Genomic DNA, 24,549 nt, shown 5'->3' with positions numbered 1-24,549 from the left:
CATCGCTTTGGGGAACGGCAGGGTGGGAGAACGGACACAACTGCTGCACCTCGTTCCAGGCACTCACCGAAGAGATGAGGAGAGTTTTCGATCGTGCAGTGAGGTAAGGAGGTGGCCAGATTACTCGCCGAACTGCGACAGGGAGAAGGCTCGGTGGCGGATTTTTCCATTCGATTCCGCACCCTGGCCGCAGAGTGCCGTTGGAACGAGGAAGCGCAGTGGGATATGTTCCTGCATGGGTTACGCAATGCATATCATTTGGTTCGCATCAGGAAGGGGGATGAATGGAAAACCGCTTTTAATACCCCCAGGGGGCACTTTGAATATTTGGTTATGCCCTTCGGGCTTTCCAACAGCCCAGCGGTTTTCCAGGCACTCGTGAATGACGTGTTGAGAGACATGGTAGATCAATTCATATATGTTTACCTGGATGATATATAGATTTTTTTCTTCGTCTCTCCAGGAACACGTTCAACACGTCAGACGAGTGCTCCAGAGACTGTTAGAGAATGGGCTTTTTGTCAAGGCGGAGAAATGCTCATTTCATGCACAGTCTGTTCCCTTCCTAGGGTACATCATCTCTTTTGAGGGAGTGTGCATGGACCCTGACAAGATTAAGGCTGTGGTAGATTGGCCAAGTCCAGATTCCCGTAAGGCCCTACAGCGGTTTCAGGGGTTCGCCAATTTTTACCGGCGTTTCATTCGCAACTTCAGCCAACTAGTCGCACCTCTGACTGCCTTGACCTCCCCCCAAACGACGTTAAGGTGGTCGAACATTGCCGAGGCAGTGTTCACCAACCGCAAAAGTCGCTTCGTTTCGGCTCCCATTCTTGTCACCCCTGATTCCACACGTCAGTTCGTGGTGGAGGTCGACGCATCAGAGGTGGGAGTAGGAGCAGTGCTTTCACAACGCGCTTCCTCAGACGATAAGATGCATCCCTGCTCGTTCTTTTCTCATCGACTATCGCCTGCCGAACGTATTATGACATTGGTAACAGAGAGTTGTTGGCAGTTAAGTTAGCGTTGGAGGATTGGCGTCATTGGTTAGAGGGTTCTGGGCTACCTTTTATCGTTTGGACCGACCATAAGAATCTTGAATACATCAGATCAGCTAAAAGACTCAACTCCAGGCAGGCTCGGTGGGCTCTTTTTTTCGGACGTTTTGATTTTGTTCTCTCGTACTGCCCGGGGTCTAAGAACATCAAACCCGACTCTTTATCTCGTATTTTTGATCGATCCAAACGCCCGGTCACTCCCGAGTGTATTTTACCCGAGAAAGTTGTCATCTCCACTCTGGTATGGGAGGTCAAATCGAAGGTCAAGACAGCCTTAGAAGGGGTAACGCCTCCACCTGGTTGCCCACCGAGTCGTTTGTTTGTGCCGGAGGGGTTACGGTTTGACGTTATTCGATGGGGTCATTGCTCCAACGTGGCTTGTCACCCAGCAGTGACTCGCACTAGTTTTCTAGTTAAGCAACGATTCTGGTGGCCTCTAATGGCTAGCGACCTTCACGAATTTGTTTTGGCTTGCTCAGTCTGTGCCACTGGTAAGACGTCTAACCGCCCCCTAGATGGGCTACTTCGACGGCTGCCTGTCCCTTCGAGACCCTGGTCCCATATTGCTCTAGATTTTTTCACCACCCTCCCGCCCTCTAATGGCATGACGGTTGTTTTAACCGTAGTGGACCGGTTCTCGAAGGTGGCACATTTCATCCCCTTGCCCAAATTACCTTCAGCCAAGGAGACAGCGGTCACAGTCATAGATCACGTCTTTCGGTTACATGGCCTCCCGATGGACGTGGTCTCTGACAGGGGTTCCCAATTCGTATCCAAATTTTGGCAAGCATTTTGTTAATTACTGGGGGCCACGGTCAGTCTGTCCTCGGGCTATCATCCCCAGAGCAATGGTCAGTCTGAGCGAGCCAATTAGGACCTCGAGAGAATTTTGCCAAGAATCCGTCATCCTGGAGCCAACAGCTTTCTATGGTGGAGTACGCCCACAATTCGTTGCCAGTGTCATCCACGGGCCTCTCGCCATTTAAGTGTAGTTTAGGTTACCAGCCACCAATTTTTCCAAGTCTGGAATCCGAAGTCGCGGTCCCCTCCGCTCATGCATTCATCCAGAGGTGCCGCCGTACTTGGACTAGAGCCCGTGAGACTCTACTCCAAGCAGGGGGGTGCATGAAGGCCAAGGCCGATCGCCACCGGTCAAAGCCTCCCGTTTACGTTGTGGGTCAAAGAGTGTGGCTTTCTACCAAGAATATTCCTCTCCGCTCCGTGTCTAATAAGTTAGCTCCCAAATTCATTGGCCCGTTTCCTGTCACCAAAATTATTAGTCCGGTGGCAGTCCGACTCAAACTTCCTCCAGCGTACAGGAGAATTCACCCCGCCTTCCATGTGTTTAAAATCAAGCCCGTGTTTTTTTCTCACATTAATCCGCATGCCCCGGTCCCCCCCCACCGCAACTCGTAGATGGGGAACCCACGTTTTTGGTAAACCGCATTCTGGACTCGAGATGGAGGGGACGCATATTTCAGTACTTGGTAGACTGGGAGGGTTACGGTCCGGAGGAGAGAAGTTGGGTTCCTGCTAGGGACATTCTGGATCACTCCCTTATCGATGATTACAATCGACAGGTAAGGTTGTCTGGAAACGCCAGGAGGCATTCCTAGGGGGAGGGGTACTGTCACGGTTCATGAATCGGCTGTCTCACACTGAGGTGTCTGCGTGAGTGTAATTGTGTGGGTGTGGTTACTCATTGTGTTGATTAGTGTCACCAGCTGTCGTTGATTTCACCTCCCTTTATATGCCAGTAATTTCCCTCTCATGTTGTCAGATTGTTGTGGTTGTTCCTTGGTGTGTGTCCTGTTCTCGTGTCTCGTCAGCCCAGTTCTCCGTCTGGATTTCGTCAGTTCTTCGTGTCGTCTGGATTTCGTTAGTTCTTCGTGTCGTCTGGATGTTCCACGGTTCCTGGGTTTCTCTACACGCTCTTCACCGCATCACCACCGGATCGCCATCTCATCCCTGCTTCAACCACCACCTGATTGTTTGTCCCCGACCTGTGTCTTTATTCTGACTTTCATTAATTAAAACCTTATTTACTTGCACCTTGCATCCTCTTGCTATTTCATCACAGTTGAACCTTTCAATTACTTTTCATGTGGTTAGTAATCAGACCTAATCGTATAATTAAATGTGTTCTTGTGGTTGCTGTGTTAAATGTTGAGGTCCATGCGCATCTCGTTTAATTAGACCAGGGGTTTATAAACTGTTTAGGGAGTTCAAGGACACTCTGCAGCTGCAAGGGTGGTCTAGGGGTCCACAGAAAATGTTAGAAAAAAAATAATGTAGTAAATGATTGTTTCAAAAATTATTACATAATAGTAATAAAAGTTAAAAAGAACAATTTACCTATTTCTAAACACATGGGCCAATGTCATCAAAAAGTCTGAAAATTCTTTGTTAGAGTGGTGAAACGCTCACTTATTTGTGAAAGGTATTGTAACTCATGGAAGCTAGAAAATGAAATACTGTGAGTTGGTATAGTTTTGCCATGGTCTGCTGTCACATGTCCTCGCAAGTTATAAGCATTTTATTTATTACAGATTCCTCGAGGGGCCCTCTTGGCACTTCGGGGACCTCTGTGAATGTCTATACTACTTTCAGGGCGGGATGACCCTGATCAGACATCAGCATTTTTTCCCTGGCGGGCTGACTGACACGGCGTGCTTTATATGCTGTGTAGGAGATGATGAAAAGCTCCTCATTGTTTTTTTTTTTTTTTTCTTGTGCTGGGGGTGAAATTGTGGGTTGATGAATTGGGAAAAGGAGACCTCTATGGTCAGTGCCCGCTGCTGGGATGTAGACCTGACTCAGCAGGGCACAGCTTTAAAAAAATGAAGAGAAACTTAAAAAACAGTGGGAGAGAAAGAGAGGGAGACAGAATGAAAGATTAAGGGACAGAGAAGGAGACCAAGAAAGGCAGCGAGTAAGAGAAATGGCCGTTAGACTATAAGAAATGCGATGCCGACAAAAACCAATAATATAATGAAGCTGACAAGCCGTCCAATCCTCTGCCAAAAAGGAGACAGCTCTCTCACTGTTTTTGACACCTTTATAACACAGGCTCTTCAGCATTCAGCACCACGCAGGTGTACACACACATACACACACTCACACTTTAATCAGCTGGACTATACTGCACACCAATTAATGAGAGGACGAGCACTCAGATATTCCCAGCTGCAGTAATGTCAGGAGGACACTGGGAGAAACTCAGCTGCTTATAGTTTGGGTGGCACAAATGTCTTCAAATGAAACTACATTTGAACAGTTTTTTTTTTTTTAGCAAAACTAACTAGCACAGTTGACACTTTTCCTATTATAAGGGGTGGAAAATATAGTACCTTCTAGAGTCGGAACAGTCTGACTATTGGACTTTAACCAGGTGCAAAAAACACTGTACAGCAAAAAAACTACAGTACAACCTTTATACTGCAAAACTATTAGGATAACACTCCAAGTTCAGAAAATATGCGTCTCTATTTTAGAGAAAACTGCTGAGGCATGCGACCTCCAAAATTAATAACAGCAATCTACTAGGTCATTGCAATATTTTTAAATACTAAAGCAAGAGCGAGTGAGAGAATGAAACCACAACAGTGCAATTAACGGATTCATGTAGCTCATTGGTGTTTGAACTCAAAAATAATAAACGTGGTGCAAAGGAGACAGGTCCATTTTTAGGTTTACCCTTTGCTTTCCCTGTACCTCTCTGAGTTATGAAAAGGTTACTGCACTGCAGGACATCTCTGTCCAGAGCTCAGGAATAAAGGTCATTTTGTTATGCTCCCACCGATTAGCTGTCAGTTTAAACACAAATAATCACAAAGAGTAAGCATTCAAAACAACTGGTGAAATGCAAAAGCACAGATGCGGTCACTTAACGTGCAATTAAATTAGATGTTAAAATACAACTTGTTGCCAAGGTTATTACCCTGCCAGGCTTATTTATATTGTGAACATTATTTTAAATTCGACCTTAAACTAAAGAATAACAAAACTCTGCTTTTTCACCTAAATAAAGCTCATCCTTACAGTGGCAAAAAACAGCCTGTTCCACGAAGCTAGTTTCTACTGGTCAGCCAAGTCTGATTTTAGAATTTTAGAAGGTTTCTGGTTGGTCAGGGAGATTTAAAGCAGTTTAAAAGAGCTAAGAGCTTTCTGCGAGGACTTAAAAAATCCAGATGAGTGTAGGTTGTTATAATATAAACATTGATTTACATCAATTTACATACAAAAATTTTTAAATTAAAAATTACATTTTAAGATACAAGGCATGGATTTCCTAATTCAAATCTCATTCAGAAAGTCCTGATTCAGTTCAATTAGTTTTCAGAATATTTGTTATAATCAGAATATCATATAATTTAATAATACACTGTAGCACATTCTGGGTTCATTTTCACAAGGGTTTTTAGAATCGCAGTTTTCAAACTTCACGTTTTGTTCTAGAATATGAGTCTAAATGTAGCTTTTCGACTGAACTGCAATGCATTTTTTTATGTAAACATGGATCAATTCTTTAACAGTTCCTGATTAGTTATGTAATGCGGAATCATGAATCATTCAAACTCATACAGTATTTCTATTTATGCTTAAAATCTTTAATATTCCTTTTGAACCTTTGTGATTAACACTGTACATTCACTAGAACTGTTTACACACAGTAAATTGTCCCTTGGTGACTATAAAGGTCAATGAATGTGAGGTCTCACATAATTTCTAGTTCGTTAAGCAGCATTACCATCTTCTGACAAAGAGAATCGTGTGCAAGAGTGTTTTTTTGGACTTAACGATAATGTCAGGCAACGAGCGAATCCCAACTGAGAGCGATGAAATATTCAAAGCAACCTACTACTGCAGTGTCTGTGGCTGGAGATAAACTCACCAAACGTGGGCTGTGACCACGCCAGCAAGTCCAGAGTCTCCTCTGTCACCGCCATTAATAAAACATTAGCCTAGAAGGCACACTTTCTGTGGGAAGTAGCCTCACCTGTTGTCACCTATGAATCCAGGTCTGTCTGTGGTGTTCAAATTAGGTAAAGTGTGTGTGTAGGGGGTAGGAGAGGTTTGGAGTTGGGAACGAAGAGAAGGAATGAGTGCCAAGAAAGAGCTTTGAAAACCTTATGTGTGGGGGTGAAACTTAAGTGTGTGTCCCATTTAAGCAAGTTTAATGCAGGCCTGGAAGTCATTACTTTGCAAAGAAAATGTGTTAAAACTAAAATCTCTGAGGTTCTTCTAGGTGAAGTAGCTGTTTTTTTTACAAGGAGCTAAAACTTCTAGGAACTGTGTCCCTTATGGGGCAGCTAAAAAAAAGGAGTTAGCTATCAAATGCAAAAACATTTTGCCAACATGTTCTTCAATGACTTTGGTTTCGGTTAAATTTACCGTAACTGAATTCTGTCACTCAGAACAAGTTTATATATAAACAGTCTGTAGCACAAGCAGACTTCACAAATGAACATTTGTCTTCATCAGTCACTTAGGCTTGTTGGCATATTGGCAGCTGACATTGCAGGAACCTCAACTCTATTCCCTTACCCTTCCTCCTGTTAAATGCCCTGTTCATTCTGCAGAGTTTGAGAAGTGCTTGTAAGGTGAGGAAGGATTCCAATGAGAAGCCACCTGAAGAAAAAGCACAGAGAAATTGTTTACCTTTAGCTTATCTTTAGCTTGTGGTTTATGTCTCCAGCGTTTGCATAATGAAAGGCAATGGAGGGCACAGTTTTAATGTGAGTGCAGATATACACTGATCAAGTACACACAAAAACAGCAAAACAACTGACCCTTTGCAAAGACCCGTCCCCAAATAGTAACTATTGCTATGTCCAACAAACTATGGTGCTCTCACGCCACACATCATGTTCTCACACAGTTAAAAATACATTGTGAGAACAAAGAGGAAACTGACATTAGGTATGAAACAAAGTCTCAGCTTTCAAACGTTGTCATTTTGTAAGAAATTCAAACTATAAATATGAGGCTCTTAAATATGGCTTAACAGATCGCGTCTAATGATCATCGCTTCCAGTTGACTTGTTATAGCACAAAATAAACATGAATGACTGTCGATTTTTTAAGTCCACTGATGTTTGTTTGTTGGACAAAATGGCAAATTCTGCATATATTGGTCAAACTGCCTGTCAATTAAACTCCCAATTACCAATTTAAAATTTACACAAGTGGAGAACTTAGTGCCTTTCGGTGACTAAGGCAGAACTATGCCCTGTGGAGGTTGTAGATTCAGTCCCAGGTAAAATGATCCAGAGTTACTGAGATTAAAAACCTGCAAATTCCTTTACACCCTTAAGCAAGACACTTAACCCCAGGGAGAGTTTGCTACAGCTAGAATCTGCTGCCAATTAGTGCAGTATATGTCACTTACACTTTGAGTGCTGGATGACAATCCTGTGCAAAGCTGACTAAAAATATTTTATACCTGCTTAAAAGTACATCCCGGCATAGTTTGCTCAGAGTGTTGAAACAGGATTTCTGTGGTTCAGAATATAGCCACCCTTAGTCATACATAGGTGACATCAGTTCCTACTTTTGCTGTGAAGTGTTCGCTTGATGTTGAGTCGATGAGTGAGATGACACAGAAGTACGCAAGATCAAAGCTTCCAAGAAATGTTGGAGGCTGAGGTTGTCAAAAACGCTGAACCAAACACATTCAGTATCAAAAAGGAAAATTCCTCAGGGCCAATCCTTTTGCATTTAAACAAATACACCTCAGAGACCCCACACAACTGACGTACCGTATAATCTCACCATGCAAAACATATTGTCTTTCTTTTAACCCTGGAAAGCCTGACATAGAAAATAAAACTCAGAAAAATATATATATTTTTTTTAAATGGAACGGTTTATTGAACCTTTAGACAATATATATACTGTCTATTGACAATACACACAAACACACACACATACATATACACATACAAACATATATAGTATATATATATATATATATATATGTGTGTGTGTGTATGTATAATACAATACTTTGCATATTTTTTTCAGTATCGTATTTAATAAATCAGGCTTTTATGACTAATAAATAAATATACCTATATAAGTACACCTTGATTTTATTAAGATGTAAAAATCGATTTGTTGCAAAAGCTGATATGGCCAAGAAGTAAGATGAAACTTTGACAGCTTATAATGTGAATCAATGACAACTTTATAACATTGTAGCAGACTACTGGCATAAATAATATAAATATAACAATCATTTATGAATATAAATATTGTCACTTTAAATCTCTCAATAATGTCTCAGTAAGATGATGTTTAAGTGCTTAGTTTTATAATCAAAGCTCATTACATATAATGCAATGTAATAAATTATACCTAAAAGATGTACAAAAACAACCTCGAAAACCTGATTTATAATTTGATACTTATATTTTAACATGCTTTTTAATAAAAAAAGATAATAAAGTAAATTTGAATTGCTCAAATCCAGTAAATGTTCATCTTGAAATATTAATATTTCCAAATGAAAATCAGTAAAGATTTCACAGCAAAAAGACAGTTGTACTGTACCATTACCTGAAGGGTGTATTTTTTACAATTATACTAAAAAAAGTTTCAATCCGATAATAGAACGCATGTATTAGATAGTGTACAACAGGTCTTTCCACAATGTTTTGATCTTTGGAATTGGATCACTGGAATTTAGAAGCCTAAGAAATTTGCCTATCAAATATGACACAGAAGGCTCTATAGGATTAAGGTAGAACACTGCAAAGACAACAATGCAATCATCAGATTCAGTGCCGTCTCTACTGAAAGCTTTAAGCATTTCAGTTGATTTGATTTGATGCAAAGCTTCCAGAGCATTCTGATGGTGCTGTGCCACGTTTGGCTCGATCGCTCAATGACAGGAACAGGAGTCAAGTGGCTTCTATGAAGCCCTGAAAAACAGGGAAACACATCACTTCCTTTTATCAGAGTCAAAGCTTTGCTTTCTGTCTGAACTACAGCGCAAAAGACCCTTAGCTCAAAATACTTCATCTTGAGCCAGCACTTCAGCCCATCAATCAAGAATCGTCCTCAGAGAAGGGAATGGAAGAATGAGAAAATATCGGAAATAGAATGTGCAGAAGAGAGAGGGCCAATTTGACAGCTTGCGTTCAGGAAAGTTGCTAACCCTGAGTTTTCCTGTTTGAAGTGCTGCTAAATCTTTAATTTCTGACAGTCTTCTGTTTAGGGTGAATGTGAAAAAAAATGACGGGATCTTAGAAAAAATTAGAGGGAAGAGCAACATGTAAAAAATATGCATAAAGTGATAAATTAAAGAGGCCACTCATGCATTTAAGGAAGGATTAGTTTAATGAGACACAAGGATTTATTACTCTTGACTGAGCATGACAGCCTGTGTCTTAAAATGGCACATATAATTTCAAAACTTTGACACGAGGCAGAAAGCACGTGAAGCGCGGTAACCTTTCCAAGTTCAGAGGTTTAAAGGCAACACACGCAAACTCTAAAACTAGTTCTACCAGAAAGACTCGGGAGATAAAACGTACGAAGCATACATTTATTGACAACTCAGCAAGCATAATTATAAATTTCTTTGGCAGAAGGCCCCGTCCATGGTTCGTAATCCGAGGGTAGCGGACCTGCATTTCCTGCCTGAAGGGCGCAGCCGACCCCCCCTGGAAGGTAAGGACAGGACCATCCTGGTGGTGGTGGGGAGGGTGGAGGTTATCACGTCGGCATCTGTGAACTCAAACATGTGTAAGTACGATCTTTTATACCAAAGTATAAAGACGTGATTGGATAATGAGGAAGGTAATTAGTGACGAAGTAATTGAGTCTTCCTGGCAGAACTCGTCCATGGTTCGTAATCCGAGGGTAGCGGACCTGCATTTCCTGCCTGAAGACGAAGGCAGGGGCGCAGCCGACCCCCAAAATTAGGTGGATTATGAACCACCAGACGGGGCGGCCTTCCCCCCAAAATAAATAGATGAAAGTATACAAACCAGTTGTGAATCCTAAGGTTCCTGGAAGATATAAAGAGAGAGTTAGCATGATCAGTAAGATAATGTTAGATTAACCTCATATGCCTATGTTTATATGAATTTTTTTTTTATTATATATAAGTTTTATTACAGACATGTACAGGCCTTGATAGACCATACAGAAATAGCCACAATAGGCAGACACAGACAGGCCTCGATAGGCAGACACAGACAGGCCTCGATAGACCATACAGAAATAGCCATGATAGGCCAGACGCAGACAGCCACGATAGGCAGACACGGACAGGCCTCAATAGACCATACAGAAAAATAGCCACGATAGCCAGACACGGACAGGCCTCGATAGACCATACAGAAATAGCCACAATAGGCCAGACGCAGACAGCCACGATAGGCAGACAAGGACAGGCCTCAATAGACCATACAGAAATAGCCATGATAGCCAGACACAGACAGGCCTCGATAAACCATACAGAAATAGCCACGATAGGCCAGACGCAGACAGCCATGATAGGCAGACGCAGACAGGCCTCGATAGACCGTACAGATATAGCCACGATAGGCTGGACGAAGACAGCCACGATAGGCAGACACAGACAGGCCTCGATAGACCGTACAGAAATAGCCACGATAGGCCAGACGCAGACAGCCATGGACAGGCCTCAATAGACCGTACAGAAATAGCCATGATAGCCAGACACAGACAGGCCTCGATAAACCATACAGAAATAGCCACGATAGGCCAGACGCAGACAGCCACGATAGGCAGACGCAGACAGGCCTCGATAGACCGTACAGATATAGCCACGATAGGCCAGACGCAGACAGCCACGATAGGCAGACACGGACAGGCCTCAATAGACCGTACAGAAATAGCCATGATAGCCAGACACAGACAGGCCTCGATAGACCATACAGAAATAGCCACGATAGGCTGGACGCAGACAGCCACGATAGGCAGACACAGACAGGCCTCGATAGACCGTACAGAAATAGCCACGATAGGCCAGACGCAGACAGCCACGATAGGCAGACACGGACAGGCCTCGATAGACCATACAGAAAAATAGCCATGATAGCCAGACACGGACAGGCCTCGATAGACCGCACAGAAATAGCCATGATAGGCCAGACGCAGACAGGCCTCAATAGGCCATACAGATAGTGGTTGGTTTTTTTTTATTTATTTATTTTTTTTTATATTAAATACCGCTAGTAACACCACCACCAGTAATTGCATGAATTTACCCGATTTCTAACAGAAGAGCTTGCTGAGCTTCGAGAATGGTCAGGTCTGATGTATGATTCGAACACGGAGGAAGACCATCTGCCCATGATCTTAATAGCGGACGTAGAGATTCCTCGTTCAGCTGCTGAAGTAGCTGGCCCAATTCTGAATAATGGCTGGTATAGAGAGAGGGGGATAGACTGCAGCTTGAGAACAGCGGTTAAGTGAGTTCTAAAACAGCCACGATAGGCAGACACGGACAGGCCTCAATAGACCATACAGAAAAATAGCCACGATAGCCAGACACGGACAGGCCTCGATAGACCATACAGAAATAGCCACGATAGGCCAGACGCAGACAGCCACGATAGGCAGACAAGGACAGGCCTCAATAGACCATACAGAAATAGCCATGATAGCCAGACACAGACAGGCCTCGATAAACCATACAGAAATAGCCACGATAGGCCAGACGCAGACAGCCACGATAGGCAGACGCAGACAGGCCTCGATAGACCGTACAGATATAGCCACGATAGGCCAGACGCAGACAGCCACGATAGGCAGACACGGACAGGCTTCAATAGACCGTACAGAAATAGCCATGATAGCCAGACACAGACAGGCCTCGATAGACCATACAGAAATAGCCACGATAGGCCAGACGCAGACAGCCATGATAGGCAGACGCAGACAGGCCTCGATAGACCGTACAGATATAGCCACGATAGGCTGGACGAAGACAGCCACGATAGGCAGACACAGACAGGCCTCGATAGACCGTACAGAAATAGCCACGATAGGCCAGACGCAGACAGCCATGGACAGGCCTCAATAGACCGTACAGAAATAGCCATGATAGCCAGACACAGATAGGCCTCGATAAACCATACAGAAATAGCCACGATAGGCCAGACGCAGACAGCCACGATAGGCAGACGCAGACAGGCCTCGATAGACCGTACAGATATAGCCACGATAGGCCAGACGCAGACAGCCACGATAGGCAGACACGGACAGGCCTCAATAGACCGTACAGAAATAGCCATGATAGCCAGACACAGACAGGCCTCGATAGACCATACAGAAATAGCCACGATAGGCTGGACGCAGACAGCCACGATAGGCAGACACAGACAGGCCTCGATAGACCGTACAGAAATAGCCACGATAGGCCAGACGCAGACAGCCACGATAGGCAGACACGGACAGGCCTCGATAGACCATACAGAAAAATAGCCATGATAGCCAGACACGGACAGGCCTCGATAGACCGCACAGAAATAGCCATGATAGGCCAGACGCAGACAGGCCTCAATAGGCCATACAGATAGTGGTTGGTTTTTTTTTATTTATTTATTTTTTTTTATATTAAATACCGCTAGTAACACCACCACCAGTAATTGCATGAATTTACCCGATTTCTAACAGAAGAGCTTGCTGAGCTTCGAGAATGGTCAGGTCTGATGTATGATTCGAACACGGAGGAAGACCATCTGCCCATGATCTTAATAGCGGACGTAGAGATTCCTCGTTCAGCTGCTGAAGTAGCTGGCCCAATTCTGAATAATGGCTGGTATAGAGAGAGGGGGATAGACTGCAGCTTGAGAACAGCGGTTAAGTGAGTTCTAAAACAGGCCTTGGAAACGGGTGCTCCGTTAGGTAGAGTAAAGAGTGGTGCGTTTTTAGAAGTTCTAGGCCGGATTTTAAGGAATTTCACCGTGGCTGAGAAGGACAGAATTGTTGATTTTTGAAATTGTTAAGGTAGCACCAGAACCTTGCGCATCGGTTTGGAGTGCTTAAGGAAGAGTGTGAAGAATTTAGGTCTGAATCGTAGATCGGAAAAGGAATGCCACGAGCAGGATCGAATTAATTAGTTCCTGAAGTGAATTCCCCTGAACGCATAGACCCGTAGAAGGCAGATGAACACTGCCTCGAGAGAATATTGAGGTACTTAGAAGGGAGGCCATAGCTGATGGAAGTAATCAATTTTTGCAATATGGCATGGTAATAGCAGATGTTTGTCTTTAATTTTGTTGGGAGATTTAGCTAACCCCTTAAGTAGTAATCAAACGGAATATCCAGAAAAGGCTTTGAAAATTAGGATTTATAAAACTTAGCGTAGAATTAGATGCCGGCAAGGAGTCTGCGAATAGAGAAATTTTAAGATTGCGATTTTTAAAATTAAAGTCGGGAAGGAGCAAACGGTCGAAATTAGAAAAGGTAAAACGGAGATTTGGAAGGAAAAAACATAAGAAGCGGACCATGCAGACATGTAGGCTTGAGTGTAGAGGGAGCGACGCATTTAAAAATGTGATTCCTAGCTGACATAAGCAGGTCGTTTAGTTTAGTATTATGTCTGCTAACGGAGGGCAGATTGAAGGATCCGGGTTGACTGAGGGGCACGGCTGTCTGAAAGTGTAATGTGAAGGCCGCAACAGCCGAGTAAGACTGAAGTTGATGGTATGAGAGACAGAATGAACCAACACCAGTAGATGCGCAAAATAAACAAGCCTAGATTGCAGCTTAAAGTCCGCATAAAATCGAAATTGACTTAAACTTACTAGGACACATTGCTAATCTTGATGTAACAATTAATCATTGTTTGTCTTCATAATCTTTATCGAAATCTGAACATACCACTCTGTAATGCATAGTTATTCTGATGACGTCAGGTTGACAGCATGTGCAGAACCTCCTTAACACACCCCTCCAGCCGTTAGTTTACTACGACTCAAATGAAAGGGTCCATATACGCATCAGCTTGACAGATCCAGTGTTCATAATAGCGCTAGTCCGAGAGTAAGCCGTGTAAAGATGAGGTGAGAGCAGCGGTTCTCTGCATCTGCAGCCATAGAATCCTGTTCCAGAACAGAGCATCCAGGAATAGACGAAATGAAACAATGACTGAATAAACGAAGATAGCATAGGATTAAAACAACAATCTTAAGTGTGCTAGACGAAGCATATATTTTTTTTTACAGAAATGCAAACAATCCTTATCAGTGTAAAAGATTGTAGCTTTTATTACAAGCCTTAAAATGTCTCATTATGAAGGGGTTATTCAAAACATTGCATGTGTTACACTTTTCAAAGATGAGGCGGTGCTCTTCCTTTGTGCAACACATTTATTTTCGGTATGAAAAAGACAGTTTAGATCGGGAACACTCTCTGTAGCGTGTGCACTCAAACTCACTCGTTACATACTGATCGCTCTTTTTCTCTACTAGCGTCAGTTTTCTTAACAGTATCAAAAATAATGTCTCAGTGCAAGCATTTATGCATATTCATGACACTGACTGGGACACACCATTACAATATCCTTAAAGTTACCTTTTCTAAACCCATTAACACTATAACACAATAAATCTAAACATCTTCGATACCCACTCTTACACTGTGCAGAGGCAAGTATAGTAAATAACATTCAAGTATCACATTAGACTCTGGTAACAATTACAGGTAAGTACAGTGCAAACTCTATACTCAAACGTTGAAAATCACAATTCAGTATATAGCTACATTACTCCAGCATTTATAAATTGTATAAACTTTTCTTATTGCTCTTTTTATCATTTTTTTAATTACTTTAATCACAGTTTTAACTAGAGCTGAAACAACGAATCGATTTAATCGATTAAAATCGATTATTAAAATAGTTGTCAACTAATTTAGTCATCGATTCGTTGCTAAATAACTTATTTGCCGTAAGCGGCTCATTTTGGGCATTTTTCAAATCTGCGGTGACCAAAGTGTGGCAGTAATGAGCCACCGGAGGTTTTACTCAGCCAGTACAACAGGAGAAGTAGCGAATAGCCAATAGCTGGCCTCGTTTTATGTCACGTGCTTCCCGAATCAGCGTCTCTGCAGCATTCAGCGGGATGTGGGAGTACTTTACTTTGAGCCTTCAAAAAAGAAGATTAACCTGTAAACTCTGCACTACTGAACTGTTTAAGGGGACGTTCACATATCGCGTCTTTTGCGCGCTCATGTTCATTATTTCCAATGTAGGCGCGCAGTATGCGCACTCATAATGGAAGCGACGCGGTCGGTTTTTCCAGGCGCGTCCGCACCGCATAGATTTAAAAACATCTCAACTTTTCAGAATGCGGCAAGCGCACCGCGGGTCATGTGACAAGAACTAAATAATCATCTTCATCCTTTCCCGTAACAACGTTTAAAGCTCAGCCAAGATGAAGGAACAGCTGATCATAGCTGTATATGGATTTCCATTTTGAAATAAATTTAGTAGCAGAGCTACTGCAAGCGATTTTTAGAGCTGCAAATCCATTTATCCTTTGCTGAAATTTCCGCGTCTTCAAGGAGAGAGCACGTCATGGTTGCTTAGCAAAGGCAGACGCCTCAGGGGCGCTTCTGCCCGAGCGCTTTGGAATGGAGGAGAAAGCGGTGCACCTAGCGTTTTCCACGTGTTTTTAGGCGCGATGTGTGAACGGCCCCTAAGACTTTTATTTGTGCAGATTCTCCAGTACAATGTTGTTTGCAAATGTTTAGTCGTAAAAGCTGGTAACATTGCTTTTTAACAGTTAACATTTAAAGCTTTACAAACATGTTCTGTGATCAGTTTGTCGTTTACCAGTTCAAAATTCAGTCGTACAGCCTAATTATGACTGAATGAGAGCGGTAAATGTTTAAAGATATTTAAAATGCACTTTTTTTCTAAGTATTCACTGCTCTTTTTCACACAGCAGGTTTTTTGTCTGTGTCCGATTTTTTTTTACTGGACAACCATGGATTTTACTTTAAATTGTGAGTTCCATTCAGGTTTCATGCCATTGGCACTTTATTCGAAGGATTGTTTACAATTTCACAGCATAAGCTATAAAGCTGTTTCCCAGAAAATAATAAAATACAACGCACTGCAATCTTATTCTGTTTTATCCTTATTCTTCGTGAAAATATGTTCTGAAAGATTCCTTAATAAGCTTTGTTCGGGATGTTAAACTACTTTAGGAGCTCTAAGGACTGCCATGGTGAAAACATTATTTGAAATCTCCTTGTGAAATTTGCTAGAGTATGGGTCAGTGTTTTGATTGCAGAAGAGTTCAACAAAAGGATTACTAACACATAATAAAACAACTCCAGGTATATTTTTGATGAGGATATGACAATGCAAAATGGTTAAAATCTCTTAATCTATGCTGAATGATAAAGACCCTTTATTAATAATTTACTTGGGGGGGAAAATGGAAAAAACTAAAATATAAGTACATAAACCGTTTAATCGTAAAAATAATTGACAGATTAATCGATTATCAAAATAATCGTTAGTTGCAGCCCTAGTTTTAACCCAATAACGGTCTCTATATTTTAACATTACATTCTCAGCAAATGGATTATAAAATCATTAACACACGGAGTCTGATTTCTGATTAATAATACACCATGAAATGCTCTTTTTCACAGTTAATGGCTTATGATGGAATGACCCTCAATAAAGTTAACACGTGAGTGGGATGACTAAAGGCCTACTCACACGTGTGCATTTTAGCTTAACTTCTTTATCACTACACAACTACTTCAGGTTCTTCAACATCAATTTAGTGCGTCACCTATCACTTATCTGACATTTTTATGTGAATCATGGTATTTTTACACACTTACTACTCATTTTCACTCATGCAGAAAGTTATGATCTTTTATCAGGATTGTTAATCTGATCGTCCGCCATTTTAGGTGCAAAAATTCTGAACCAGTGTAACATTGAACATCTCAATATATTTCTCGCAAGAACTACAGTTTTAGAAGCACATAATACCGCTGTGAATTACTAGAAGGTGAATTTCGTCAGCATACCTGTATGAAAGTATGAAAAAGACAGTTTAGATCGGGAACACTCTCTGTAGCGTGTGCACTCAAACTCACTCGTTACATACTGATCGCTCTTTCACTCTACTAGCGTCAGTGACCAATCCTCAGCCTAGTGTACAGCTAAGGGTGCCCTCTATTGGTGAAGCTGAGTTTCACAACCGTAACACTTTTTCTAAAATACATCACAACAGTATTATCACCAAATGTCAACGTAATTCTTATCATCAGAACTCCGTTACTGAAATCAAAATTTAAAGGGGCAATGTTTATATGTGTCTCTTAAAGGGACAATAAACACTCAGGGCTACACATGCACTATGATCAACATCTTAATTATGCAGTGCGAGTCTGCTAGATAAACAAGCACGAAACGCCCAGTGCTTTATCTTAAACGTGTGAGTATAAAGCCTTGCAGAGAATAAAAAGAATGCCCAAACGCCACAAGTGCATAGAACAAAATGATACTTATAATGTTGTAGATTGATGAAGTAATGGAGGCGAGATGCCGAAAGAGACCGGCAGCCTTGATTCTGTCTGCTGGTGTCATCCGTCTCACGTGCGTACGGATGAAATATTTGTTGATTGAGACCAAAATCCTTTCAGGTGTTGAGACCCAAGCAGCACTGACGCGACATCTCAGAAAGCACCGGCGTTGCCAAGACCGGTGTTTTTTTTTTGTTTGTTTTTTTTCTGCGGGTTGCTATTCCGGTCCAGGGTTTGAGGTGACCCCAATAATGTCATACATAGCCCTAGAATGTGAATTCTTCGCGAAACCCCTTTTTGAACGCGATTGGGCTATTTTTAGTAGTAACTGACGGTTTTGAGAAAACCTGGCAACCCTGGAAAGCACGCGAACTCCACCAATGTTTCACATCCTCTGCCGAGAAAAGCCAAAGTTTGTATATCATCCGACACGAATGACCGCAGATAATTACCGCGACACGGAGCAAAGCCCACGATCTCGTGTACATCTTAGAGGAACGTCGAACTCGCTATAGTTTGCAGGACACAACTTAACTATAGCGAGTAAATCAATAAACGCGACAGCTTGAGCAAGGACAATCGTGTCGGAATCTGCGGTTGTTATCACGTCGGCATCTGTGAACTCAAACATGTGTAAGTACGATCTTTTATACCAAAGTATAAAGACGTGATTGGATAATGAGGAAGGTAATTAGTGACGAAGTAATTGAGTCTTCCTGGCAGAACTTAGGCTAAAGCTTTCATTTGCTGCACATTTTACATGGTCTTAAAGGGATAGTTCACCCAAAAATTAAAATGTTATGTTTATCTGCCTACCCCCAGGGCATCCAAGATGTATGTGACTTTGTTTCTTCAGTAGAACACAAACTGAGATTTTTCAGTCAAATCGTTTGCAGTCTATAACTCTTATAATGTAAGTGGATTGGAATCAAAAAAAAAAAACATACACAAACAAAACCAAATTAGACCCTGCGGCTACAATGATGTGTAAAGACACAAAACGATCAGTCTGTGCAAGAAACTGAACAGTATTTATATCATTTTTTACATCTGATTCATGCAGTGTCAGAACTGTTAGAACTCTCCTGAGAACGTGCTCCTATGCGCGTTCTCACTTCTCAGCAGCAGGCATCTTCATCTTCTTCTTGCTTTACTTATAAGTGCATTACCACCACCTATCTCTCAAGTGGACCATTGACACTATCTACAATCTAATACCGTAAAGTGGCGGTAATTCATTTATAAGTCTGCAATAAGTCTTTGTCCTATTTGTCATTTTAGTGCTTGTGAGCGCCCCCACTTCTGCCGATCCCGCACTGGGGCGAGCTCCACAGCAGACTTCTACCCGACAGTCAAAGCGGCATTATGTCATGAAAGTGTGTACTCGGAAGAAGAAAGCGAGGGTTTAGGGTGCCATTTGGGACAGGGATTAAGTCAGGGGTGTCCAGTCCTGTTCCTGGAGGGTTTAGCTCTAGCCCTAATTTAACACACCTGAACAAGCTAATCAAGGTCTTCAGGCAGAGCCTCATTAATGCAAGCCTCCAGTGTTAGCAAAAAAAAGAGTGAGTGAGTGACGTGACATACAGCCAAGTATGGTGACCCATACTCAGAATTTGTGCTCTGCATTTAACACATCCAAAGTGAACACACACACTGTGAACACACACCCGGAGCAGTGGGCAGCCATTTATGCTGTGGCGCCCGGGGAGCAGTTGGGGGTTCGGTGCCTTGCTCAAGGGAACCTAAGTCGTGGTATTGCCGGCCTGAGACTTGAACCGACAACCCTAGGGTTGGGAGTTAAACTCTCTAATCACTAGGCCACGACTCCCCACCCCCCAAAAAGAGGCATAACACTGCAGTGTACCCCGGTGAGTATACGAAGATTTTGGAGTTTAAATTGAAAACTCTCAACTTTGATCATATCAAATCTGGGAACACTTGATAAAATCAATCATAGTTGAGATCCAAAACTCTAGCAGATATGAGAGAAAAAATAGTCTTTTTTTTACATTTATCTGATGATTTTATCCAAAGCCAATTACAATTGCTATATATGTCAGAGGTCACACGCCTCTGGAGCAACTAGGGGTTAAGTGTCTTGCTCAGGGACACATTGGTGTCTCACAGTGGATTCGAACCCGGGTCTCTCACACCAAAGGCATGTGTCTTATCCACTGCACTAACACCACCCCTGGATTTTCTTTCTTTTTACAAGAGAAAATCCATAGAAACCGGAAATATTACTGTAAACAATAAAAAAAGGAGATTAACTTTAATGTTTCTCATGGAAGCATATGCATTTCTGTGTATTACATCAAATATACTGCATAAAAACATTTAATGAAATACAAAGTGACGGCTACAAAAAAAAAAAAAATCATTTTCTTTAAAATAAATGGTATTTTAAACAAACATATGCTGTTTCACTGGAAAATAGAGATATCTTAATTAAAATTATGAGGTCAAAATAAAACATGCATTGGTAAATCATTCACAGTAAAATAAATAAGATGCACTTAATAAAATATTTATCTTTCATGACAAATTTAAATGTTAGGGTGAATGTTTGAAAAGTTGTGAGCCTGCACACATTGGAACTTATTCCCCATTAAAGATTATTCAGTCTATTCACCAGAGTAATTTTAGCAGGTGTACCTGACTAACAAAAGAAGTATATAAAATGATTCAGGAGAAACCCATTTCTTCAGCTAAGGAGAATTAGCATTCTTTACAAGACCTGACCATTGAAGCCTATTAAAATGTACTTTTACATCAGACATAATAGGAGTGTCTCAGCCAAGTGTTACGCTAACTTTTTGACTAATTGGAAATATGTGTTATCAGTGATGGATAAGGCTTTAAGATGATTTTATAAATTTAAATAAAAACCACAATCTGACAAATGTAAAATAATGGGTCTAATTATATTCCTTATGCAGAGACAGCTCAGTGGCCTGAAATTGAAAAACACTTTTGACAATGTCATTTAAAGTTGAGGTGTGAAACGAGAGATGGGTAACGGGGACCACAGGAAGCAATCTCATTCCAATCATCTTCCATTTCAGGATACACATCAAATCATATTTATGAGGCTGGAAATAAGTGTAGTGATTCCCAAGGACAAAAGTGAAATGGTGTGCACACATACATGCACATGCCACTAACTGACAGGCATCGGATCATGACCGGGAGAGCCTGATGTGTTGAATCTTCATGAAGTTTTAATGGGGTGCACTTGTTTAATCTTTTTATACATTATATGCTCCTTATTTGTAATGTCTGCAGGGATGATATGCTTGCAAATGGATGATGGCTTGTATATGACGGAAGCTAAATCACTATTAACTTGAAACACCCCTGGCAAACCCCAAACTCTCTGTATGTGATGAATAGAAATACAATTCTGTCTTAAAGATTATTTATTTATTTGCTGGTTCCTCTTTGTCCCTATGATATATGAGCATTTTCCACTCATTTACATTCTGATGGATCCTTTCCATCACTCTGACTGAGTCTTTACATTGTGTTTTTTCTACTTTATTCTTGTAAAAGCACGGTATAAGGTAAATGTCTCTTCTCATTTTTTATATTAATAATAAAACACTGACTGCCTGTTGGCTACTTTCAAGTGTACACGTTAAGCAAAGTCAAAGATGCATTTTGACAAGGTTTTGACAAAAAAATTACCAGATATGAGTACATGAATAAACTTAGAAAACTAAAATGTAAAAATGTATCATTTATCACTGCAGGTTTTCTCCTTCAAGACAGAGGTCAAGCTATTTTTTTCTGCATTGCCTCAAAAATGCATGATCTGCAGCTCTATTATGCAAAAAAGGACATTACTATCAATCAGTTATGCATATATTCTTACAGTGACAGATCCACTACATGCTTTTAGAGAGCCAGTACTAAAATAAGTGAGGGGTCATCCAGAGTATCTCGAGGAAGGTCAGGTCATCATTTAAGAAATATTTTCACAAAGCAGATAGACAAGCAAAAATCAATGCAGGCTCTCAAATCCATCTTGAATCCATATTTTAGATGCTGCTGGAATCTGTACCAGGCTTTAACCAAGACTTTTCTGGATTTTTCAGCTTCTCAACAAAGACAACGCCAGTTAAAGAGATCCCAGTCTATGTTTTCTTGGTTAACAGCAGCACTGCTGGTAATCCAGCATTTCAGTTCATATAAAACTCTAAACCAAAATGGAAAATGTCTGTCTGTAGACACTGTAGCTAGGTTACTGCATAAATTTGTTTACATAGTTTTATCCAAACCAGATGCCCTAAATTACCTATATTTAATAGAAAAAGACAAACAAAATCCATGAGTTGTATGCCTGGTAAAAAATTAAATAAAAGAAGTCAATAACCATCTGTGTGTATGCATAGGGCTCCAACGTTCAGCTACTGCTACCAACTATTAATAAATCAGGAAAAGGAGTTTTACATTACAGATATGGAGACCAAAAGGGACGTGCTGCTTCATGAAGCATATAATCTCATTATCAGGACTGTTAAGAAAGCCAATTAGAGTGTAAATCAGCAGACGGGATAATTCAGAGTTGAATATGCAGCAAGATGTCCTGCTGTATTGGCAGAAACACAGAGAAGGGAATCTCAAATATTCTCAATGAAATGCAAACTCTTTGTATAGACAAAAACTGTTCAGGGTGCAGTTCATCCTTGTAGTTTGCATTGCACTTTGATACATATTTGCAAATTACAAAAGGTTGAAATTTTCCTTTGGACCTGGCATGTAGAAAAGTGAGACTTTACTGTAGTCCTAATGAATCGGTCAGTGGTACAGTGGATCTACAGTGTATCATTGAGCCAAACTGGCACGTTTCTAGGGTCCCAGTGTATTATCGAACACACACCAAGAGGCACATCAGTGTTGTTCAGGTCTGTTGGGCAGTGCCTACACTTGACAAGACAAAGCACTCAAGGAATAATGAAGTAGGTTAATAAATCTTAGCTGGTGACTTGGAGCATGCGTTAAATCCATTTTTATAATTTTCCTCTAATCTTCATGGCTGTTTCTGCATGATAAGGACTTTCCCTGGTGAAATGCTGCAACTTCTCCAGTCACTTAAAATATGCCCATATTTTACTGTCAGGCATTGATTTCTGAGGGCCTGTTTCCTCTTCTCTATGTGCAGCGCTAAAGCAGCTCAAGGACAGACTAAAGCAATTTCAGTCATTTGGCTTGTTTTTCGTCAAATAAATTTAAATGAGCAAGAGGCAGCAGGAGAAAGCAAAAGCAAACTAATGAATCTGATGTTTTCAAGTGGTCCCGTCAAAGTTGATTGAGCTAAACACCCCAGCCGAATGAATGACTGCTGGTTTTGGCAAAGGAACATCAAATAAAGAGATGTACTGAGGTTCTCTAAGGGAAACACATTTCCTGCAAGGGCTGTATCGGACTTCACATTGACTGTAGACATTCTACAATTGTTCTTTGCAATACATTATTGATAAAATAAAGAATGCTTAAATAGAAACAACTTGGGCAGGAATACAGATGCAAAGATAAAGGACTGATATAAGTATACAAAATACAAGTTTACCATTAGGAGTCTGCATGGCAGTAGAAGTTTTACACTGGGATGTGAATTCGCAGGGCAGCTAGTTAGTGATTTTATTTCTGTAGATATCAGAAATTTTAACAGCATTGCATTGTGTGGTAATTTATTCCCAACTGAATCAACATCTCTGAGTTTACATGAAGGATTTTGGCCCAGGGCTGCTGTCAAATCACTTGAGACTGAAATTAATGCAAAAGTGAAAAGTTTTGTGAGTAACCGCCTGTAAATATGGGCAAGAATTCTCTAAATTAACATCACTATAAATCTATTATAAGGGAGTACCAAATCTGTGATCAATAATAAACATAGCAATGCTATAGGGAAAAGGATGCATGATTACCATCCAGCATTTTCTATTGTAAACCACTATACAATTCTTATATGGAATATGATTAACACTTACAAGAAGATTTACAACCATATTTAGCTTCAGTGTGTATTTGTCATGGCCTGTATGAAAAACCTCCCTCATCCTCCATGAGTTTCATCACGAAGGAGCCATGCAAAAACTTTTTTTTTTACAATTCCACTGAGAAACAATTATATTCTGAATAGTGTTTATACCAGTGTAATATTGTCTCTTTACCAAGGGAGGGAATCAATAACGAAGCATGTCCAAGCTGCTTTCAACAACAGTCTTCTGAAAATCCATTTACATGCACATATAATCTCATTTTCAGCATTGTTGATATTTTGAACTATTTCTCTCACCACAAGATACAGTTGTTTTATGATAAATCATCTAGACTGAAGTGCATATTAAAAACTTTTCCTAAAAACATGGTAGAGCTCACAGAGCTGCATTTCTAGAGCAGAACACTAAACAGAGCATATAATCCCTTAAGATACATTGTCCCTGTACAGGACAATGTGCCAAAGACATATATATATATATATATATATATAAAACAGCCAGTGTTGCCAAAAGTGTTTATTATAAGAACTAAAATGCAGTAAAATTCAACTATTAAGGTGAGACACTGCAGGCAAAAAGACTGTTTTTTCAAGCACCGGTCAATTTTGAGAATTTGGGCTTTTTGGTTTTTCATAAAGTGCTTTTTCAAACTAGTGGAAGGAAAACATCCAAAAGACACTGTTAAGTGTTTTGTTTATAGAACTTTATCTGTTTGTGTCAATAGATTTCAATTACAATACATATTTTTAAAGGCCGTTTTCTCAAAATGAGGTTTTTCTTCAACACTGAGCCATAAATCTCCACTTCAGTAGCACTTACACACACCAAACTTGACATTTTTATTCCTGTCTATATTCTGAAAGTTTTTACAGAGGGATTTGTTCATATATATTTTCCTTGATTATATACAACATTTTATTCCCCCCAAAATTGTGAAAATATATTGTTTTCTG

General features: G+C 40.8%; 1 protein-coding gene across 3 annotated transcripts in view; it reads right to left on the bottom strand.

Annotated features, from left to right (window-relative positions):
* Window positions 1-24,549, bottom strand: part of LOC132161441 (PTB domain-containing engulfment adapter protein 1-like) — a 73,169-nt gene that overhangs the window by 21,856 nt on the left and 26,764 nt on the right. For 2 of the 3 annotated variants that reach the window (XM_059571496.1, XM_059571498.1), the window contains exon 2: window positions 6,603-6,686. The exons of the other annotated variant lie outside the window; for it this stretch is intronic. In XM_059571496.1, coding sequence (XP_059427479.1) covers window positions 6,603-6,686 — 84 coding nt within the window. The remainder of the gene's footprint in view (window positions 1-6,602; window positions 6,687-24,549) is intronic. 3 annotated transcript variants of the gene reach the window in all.

The sequence above is a fragment of the Carassius carassius genome, chromosome 17 (genome assembly GCF_963082965.1).
Source record: "Carassius carassius chromosome 17, fCarCar2.1, whole genome shotgun sequence".
NCBI lineage: Eukaryota > Metazoa > Chordata > Actinopteri > Cypriniformes > Cyprinidae > Carassius > Carassius carassius.
The sequence above is the reverse complement of the archived record's forward strand: the minus strand, read 5'-3'. Positions and strand labels throughout refer to the sequence as shown.